Genomic DNA, 7,609 nt, shown 5'->3' on the forward strand with positions numbered 1-7,609 from the left:
GCGTCACGTACGAAACAAAGATCCCACATCCTAAAAGCATCAAACACAAACAAAAATATCTCAAAAGTGGGTCTCATTAGCACATCCACGGTTTAATATCTGACCCATTTAATGACCTGTTTCCCATTCGTTTCACCAATGCGAATGTTAAATCGTGTTCAGGTTTTCGGGTTGTGAATCGTGCCGGGTCATTTTCAGATGCCGTCGATAAGAGAGGGCGCATAATGTCCCAAAGTGGCAATGTCACCCTTCCGTGGACGAGCCGAGGACGACTGGTGGCCTCCTGGTCGACTACTGTACCACAGAGACCCTTTAGCAGCTGGATTTTTCTCTCTGCTCTCTCTCCTCCTTCGTCCTTCTCTGCTCCCCTCTGTGCAAAAGAAAAAGGAGTGCCGCGGGTGGGAGGCGGTAGCTATCGCAAGCGAGCGGAAAAGAGGGCACATGCTATATCTCCAGTCGTTGTGTAGTCCGACACCCTACCTTCATCGATTTCTAGGGTTTCTGAGTTGTTTTAGCCGTCGATCTGTTCTCCCGCACCGATCTGCTTTCCTGTGGCGCTTTGGCGCTGGAGGGTCTTCGAAATCTTAGCTATCTATACCGTGGATGTGAGATCTCCGGTTTTGTTCACTCGAGATGGCGTCTTCGGAAGCTTCCGTGAAGACTAGTGGCGCCAATGGCCACGGAGATAGCCTCTCTTCGTCCTGCACGGATCGTCTGTCCATCGGCAAAGGTACGCCTACCGCCATCAGCCGACGCGTCGGTGTTGGCGATCTCTTGCTCTTTTTGCAAGTTTTTGCTTATAAGTTTTGCTCATGGTTTTTGGTTTTGTTGGCAGAGGCTGAGGACTTGCTGTACAACGAGCTCTGGCACGCGTGCGCCGGCCCGCTTGTGTCGGTCCCGCGCGTGGGTGAGCGGGTGTTCTACTTCCCTCAGGGTCATATAGAGCAGGTAGCTCCGATTTTTTCATAGGAGTTTGATTTTCGTTTTGTGTTTCTTCTGTCATTTGTTAGCTGTTAATTGGTGTTGCTTGCTGTTGTCGTGGTGACGAACCAGGTGGAGGCCTCGACAAATCAGGTGGCCGACCACCAGATGCCGGTTTACAATCTTCCTTCCAAGATACTCTGCCGTGTGGTGAACCTTGAGTTGAAGGTATACCCCATTTTCAATCCTTCTCTCTTTGTAGGGACAAGTTTTCTACTGCTTTTTTGTGGAACTCATATATGCATGTACTGTTGGCCAGGCTGAGTTGGATACCGATGAGGTTTATGCTCAGATAACACTATTCCCTGAGCCAAATGTAAGTTAGTGCTTGGCTTCCTGCTTTGCTTACATGTATTAGTCTAACTGATGTGCTGTATTATGTTAAAAATGTAGAAGATTATGGACTTATTTATTTTTGCATTTTGTTTGGTTTCAGCAAGATGAGCAGTCCACTGAGAAGGAGCCCCTGCTGCCGCCGCCAGCAAAGCCTCCTTCCTATTCATTTTGCAAAACTCTGACTGCGTCTGATACTAGCACACATGGGGGATTTTCAGTTCTGAGGCGGCATGCAGATGAGTGCCTTCCTCCTCTGGTATGAGATTTCAGCTTCTCATTCATATTATGATGCTGAACCTGTTTTGATGATCATCCTATATTTTTTTAATATCATTTGTAGGGTTTTTTATCTTTTTGGACTCATTTGAAATGCTTGTTCCTCTTTCAGGATATGGCGAGGCAGCCTCCTACGCAAGAGCTTGTGGCAAAGGATTTGCATGGAGTTGAGTGGCGCTTTCGTCATATTTTCAGAGGTAAGGACTAAAGACTTTTGCCATTTTATTGATTTTAATTAACTTCTAAGAGTTTTTTGTGTTCTCCTTGACATGATTGAAGATATTTTATGGTGTTATGCTTTTATCATGTAGATCACATATTATAGTTTGTTTAGTATTTTCCAAGCTGTAGGCTACTGTCTTATCACTTAATGCTTTATTGGTTTGCCTTCTCTTGCAATCTATTATACTGAAATGGTTTGATCTCATCTTATTCATAATTATCAGTAAAGAATAGTTTCATCAATTGCTTCATTTTTGAATTTCTTTTATTGCTATAACATTCATGAAGTTAAAAATTAATGATAATAGCATTAGAAAATCAGCCATCTTGGTAAAGAAAATAATTTGCGTACATGTAAAGGTATCATGGCTGTACTTAAACATAATGTTAGGGCAAATTCTGAACTTTAGAGTTCAGGCTTAAAATTAAAATATATAATTTGTTTGCAAGTCCCTTATTCATCAACGGCTAACCTAGTTATCTTGAGAATCATCAATCATCATCACCTCCATGCATAAGTGAGCTTCTCTTATCCTCATCATTTTCATGTTTTTTGCAAGTTTGTTCGGCCTACATAGTTTTTTTTTCTTTTGTTTGATCTTTAACGTCCGTACACATTTCTATATCTCTAAATGCTATAATAAAAAAATTAAAATATTACTGGAATTATATTGGTTAAATAAATGGTGCATGTTTTTTTGTTCCACTTGCACCTTGCTACACTGCTAATAGGGTAAGAAGTGTACGTCGCTGTGCTTTGAGCTATACTATACATTATTTTAGCTACCAATATACATTTTGTTATAATGAAACAGTTGTTGTAACTTGTTCTGCATTATTTTTGTTTATTTTGCTGGCATTAATATCCAAGATGCCTCATTAATTTGTCATTCAGAGGGCGCTTGTGATGTTTGATAAAAGTAGGAAAGCTACTAGTACACTTTGAGGCACACAGCTCATTGAAATTGGCTAGAATTTTTGGAGCTCCAGCATTACTCCCATAGCTTCCTGGTTCCTATTGTTTAATGCTTGATGTTGGTTCTTTGTTAATCTCTTAAAAATTTTGTATACTTCGTTTTGAAATAGCACTTCATCATTCCTGATTCATTATCTCTCCCTCTCTCTTTTTTTTTTTCCTTTTTTATTCATAGGTCAACCTAGAAGGCATCTGCTTCAGAGCGGGTGGAGTGTCTTTGTGGGCTCCAAGAGGCTTGTCGCCGGTGATGCTTTTATTTTTCTGAGGTAAGCTATTAGTTTCATCTTATGGCCTGTGATTTTATTAGATTGTGTGTCATTTGCTTTGCTTCTAAACTAAACTGATATTTTTAGGGGTGCAAATGGAGAACTACGAGTAGGTGTGAGGAGAGCAATGAGGCAGCAGACCAACGTGCCTTCCTCAGTCATATCTAGCCATAGCATGCATCTTGGTGTTCTTGCAACTGCTTGGCATGCTATTTCTACTGGCACTATGTTTACTGTGTACTATAAACCGAGGTATCTGGCTTAAATTCCAAAATAACATTTGTTCCATAGGGATGCAACCAGGCCATGCCATATTATCACTGTTTTGTTGTTTATTTGTTTAATAAGCTTTCTTTTTTCCTTTTAATGAACAACCAATATAACAGGACAAGCCCTTCTGAGTTCATCATTCCATGTAATCAGTACATGGAATCTCTAAAGAACAACCATTCCATTGGGATGAGGTTCAAAATGAGTTTTGAATGTGAAGAGGCCCCTGAGCAAAGGTATGACATTTCATGGTCTCGTGAAATGAAATAAAATTGTTCGGTAAAGCCCAGCTAGGCAAGCTACCCAATTTTTATAACTTCTGCATTCCTTTGTGCAGGTTCACTGGCACGATAGTTGACATAGGAGATGTTGATTCTAACAGTTGGCCTGGTTCAAAATGGAGATGCCTTAAGGTACAAGGTTGAAGATTTCCTACCAGTTGTTGCTTATATTATGTGATGGATCACTTGCTTTATGGATTTAGGTGCGCTGGGATGAAAATTCTTCTGTTCCTCGTCCTGAAAGAGTTTCCCCCTGGCAAATTGAGCCCGCTATGACCCCTCCAGTTAACCCTCTTCCAGTTCCAAGACCGAAAAGATCTCGAGTGAATGTGATCTCCTCTTCTCCGGAGTCCTCTGTCCTTACCAGAGAAGGTAGAATACTGAAATGTATTATGCAAGTTTTTTTTATTTTTCAGGCGGTTGCATTGATTTCTTTTTGTGATCTTAGGCAACTTTCATTTTTACTGTCTTGCATAGGGACATCTAAAATGGCTGCAGAACCTTCCCTGATCCATGGAGTTGCAATGGAAGCACAAGGAAATGACTTTGCGAGCATGAGAAACAACTTTGAGAGCAATTTGTCTGATCCTGTTTTGAAGTCTATTGTTTGGCCTGCAAACCACATTGAAGAAAAACACCCTATTTGTGCCCAAAAAATAGTGGGTTTAGATGGTTGGATGCAAGTTGGTATGCACGAAACTTCTTATACTGACATGCTATCTGGATTTCAGACTTCTGATGATCTGCATCATTTTGGTTTGCCATACTTTGAACATACTTCCGCTGATCCAAAGCCTCCGAAGAGCTGTTTATCAGGTCAGAAATGTGAACTAAACTGGCTTTCAGGACATTTGTCTTTAATGCCATCTCATGCATACCTGAATCTGGAAAGAAATATGTCAGCTAATTCCACTGAGCTGACTAATCATAGAAATCAAAATATTGGATTTTGTCGGGTGGAAGGGCACCCTGTGATACAGCTTCTGGGCTTCGAACGTCCTCAAGACTGTTTCACAAAACGCCTGAAATCCCCGTTAGCAGAAAAGTTATTACAGACATGCTCGCCAAAATCACAGCCTTTGAAGGCAGCCCTCAATGAAAATGAAAATGAAAGGGCTAAAGAAGGCTGCAACTACAAGCTCTTTGGGGTTGATCTTAATGGGAGTCCAACCTCAGAACCTGTAGTACCAAAGGTAAATTTGCATCAAGTGCAAGAAGTGCTTAGTCAGCCAGCTGTCGTCGGATTGCCTCACCCATATGTTTTTGAATCCGACCAACATTCTGAGCATTCAAAAGGTGGAAAATCGAGCGACACTGCCTTAGCAGAGAAATGCCATCAATCACAACCTGCTAAAGATGTACAAAGCAAGCCTCCGACTACTCCTTCAGTCAGAAGCTGCACTAAGGTTTGCCTTGTTGTCACCATCTTTATTTTATGTTATGCAGATGTAATAATTTATGAATGAGGAGAGTAAAAATATTAAACGAATCAAATAAACCCCTTCTCGTGTTCTGTTTCATATAATCTTAAATCACATTCTTTCTGGAAATCTTGCTATGGACAATATTATCACCTTTCACTTTCAATAATTTTTGTTCGGTTGAAAGTATTTACATATACATATCTAATATCCATAATTTTGATTTACATACATACCATCTTACCCATGCATGAAAAAATGTATTGCGCTTTTTTAAAAGTTAAAATGGTGATATATTTTGATGTGATACAAACTACAAGTCACCTTGTTCCTCATGCATGCAAAACAAGAGCCATAGACTAGTCTTTTCTAATGGCAATACTAATGTAACCTCAGACTAGTCTCCCCCTTCCCCGCCCTTTTTTCTACTACACCTCGAAAATGCAACTCAACCTCACTGTTCATATTTTTTTCAGGTGCATAAGCAGGGTATTGCTCTCGGGAGGTCGGTGGATCTTGCCAGGTTTAGTGGATACATTGAACTTATTGCGGAGCTGGATAAAATGTTTGAGTTTGGAGGTGAATTGATGTCTTCCAATAAAAACTGGATGATTGTATATACTGACAATGAGGGCGATATGATGCTGGTTGGAGATGATCCATGGCAGTAAGTTTCACTCCCTCTGTCTGCTGCTAATTCATATTTTCCACTTCATTAAATGCGAAGTTTCTCCGCTTCTTAGACCAAACCAATAACAGTTTTTATTTTTATTTTTTTTTGCTAACCAGGGAATTCTGTAGCATGGTTCGAAAGATTTACATATATACCAAAGAGGAGGTTCAGAAGATGAACCCTGGAACACTCAACCCAATAGCTGATGATAAATTGCCTTTCGTGAAGGATAACATGGCTGAAATGGAATCTAAGACATCTCTGTCAACCTCAGAAGCTACTGCGAAAAGTGATAAAAGCTTTTCCTAGAGGTTCAGTGTGAGCGTGCCATCTTTGTTAATTGTTTTTTTTTTTTTTTTGGGTGGCATACATTTCACCCAATGTATTTGCATGTCTAACACCTAAATTTTACCTTTTTACATTTATACCACTCAATATTTTATATCACAAAAAAAAAATCACCATTTTAATTTTTAAGAGGTGAAGTAATACAACTTTTCATGCATAACCACGGTGGCATGTGTAGAAGTTGAAGTTTAGGTGATAGATAGGCAAAGACATAAGAATTGGGCTGGAATATGCATGCATACCAACCCAATTCTTATGCATTTACCACCCTACTTTGATATAAAAAAAAATACCCTAAACCCTAAACTTTTAAAAATAGAATACACTCTTTTCAAAGGAGAAATAATTATCTTCTACGTTTTTAACATATCTCAATTAGGTTTTGATTAGTAATTAAGGATTCATAATATAATGCCTTTTAATTAGTAGTTGTTGTATTCTTAATGACTGACAACATTTGATTTGTAGGTTGGAAGAATTGAAGTGTAAGGGATGGTGTGGAGAAGAAAACTGGGTATCCTTTTTTAAAATGCAGTTTTGGGTTTTAGCTTTGGTTACTTTTGTTTTTTTCACATTATCTGCTGCTTCGGTTGCTCAGTCGGGTCCTGTAAAAAAAGCGTCTTTCTCTGTGGTTTTTGTAGAAGGTTAATGGGGCTGTGTTAATAGCTATTGATGATTACCACCTTCACAAACCATATGTAAATAGCGCGCGTCTTAGTAGGTCTCCAATATATAAATATATATATATTATTAGTAGGTTTCCGACTGCATAATAATATTTTGCGCATTGTATGGGAAGGGAGAGCAGGTGGTGGTTTTGATTGAAAGCAATCAAAAGGGGTAACTGTAGGTTTTAGCTGATGAATATTTTGACAATCGTTAAGATTGTGTGTTTACATTTTTGTTTATATTGAGTTTTTGTGCATAGCCATCTGCACCTTCTAATCTTTATTTCATTTTCTTTTTTATTTTAACCTATTTTTGTTTGAGTGGCTAAGTTCAAATTTGATTTAGACGTAATTTCATGTTTGGATTGTTGTAATGATTTTTCAAGTTTTAGGATTCGTTTGGGGGTGGGAATTTATTAAGTTTTTATTCAGTTTCACTAATTGAAATATATAATTCTAAAATTAACTACTCTACTAAATTTTTGTTTAAATGTAAAAAAAAGTAAATAATAATTAGACGACAAGGAAACACTATACGGTAGCTTACGACTAGGGGTGTAAACAAATCGAACATGAATGAAAAGAGGTGTTCGTGTTCGATTCGTTTGAAATTTAGTTTGTTTGGAATAAGCTCGTGTTTGAAATTGTTCGTGAAGTCATTGTTTGTGTTCGTTTCTTAATGAATGAGCTGAACACGAGCTGTTTGTGAATTATGAAGAGATATTTTGACATCCCTAGTATTAAAATATAAAAATAATATATTATATTAATTATATAAATTTTATTATATAAATATATAATATTTATATTAGTATATTACTAATATAATACATTAATATATTATTATTATTATTATTATTATATATTATAATTTTTGAATTTAATTTTTAA

General features: G+C 38.0%; 1 protein-coding gene across 2 annotated transcripts; it reads left to right on the plus strand.

Annotated features, from left to right (window-relative positions):
- The first annotated feature begins 223 nt into the window (after positions 1 to 223).
- On the plus strand, positions 224 to 7,001 carry LOC110022944 (auxin response factor 2-like). 2 transcript variants are annotated; one of them, XM_020722124.1, is made up of 15 exons: positions 224 to 730; positions 836 to 948; positions 1,054 to 1,149; positions 1,241 to 1,297; positions 1,418 to 1,573; positions 1,706 to 1,790; positions 2,967 to 3,057; positions 3,145 to 3,309; positions 3,444 to 3,563; positions 3,665 to 3,740; positions 3,812 to 3,980; positions 4,086 to 5,014; positions 5,506 to 5,696; positions 5,819 to 6,020; positions 6,519 to 7,001. In XM_020722124.1, the coding sequence occupies exons 1-14, from the start codon at positions 634 to 636 to the stop codon at positions 6,009 to 6,011; spliced, it is 2,538 nt and encodes an 845-aa protein (XP_020577783.1). In that variant the 5' UTR covers positions 224 to 633; the 3' UTR covers positions 6,012 to 6,020; positions 6,519 to 7,001. The 2 variants fall into 2 exon arrangements, with proteins under 2 accessions (XP_020577783.1, XP_020577788.1); XM_020722129.1 differs by having other exon boundaries at positions 5,819 to 6,013.
- Positions 7,002 to 7,609: the final 608 nt, after the last annotated feature.

This window comes from Phalaenopsis equestris, unplaced genomic scaffold (assembly GCF_001263595.1).
Source record: "Phalaenopsis equestris unplaced genomic scaffold, ASM126359v1 Scaffold000002, whole genome shotgun sequence".
Lineage (NCBI taxonomy): Eukaryota > Viridiplantae > Streptophyta > Magnoliopsida > Asparagales > Orchidaceae > Phalaenopsis > Phalaenopsis equestris.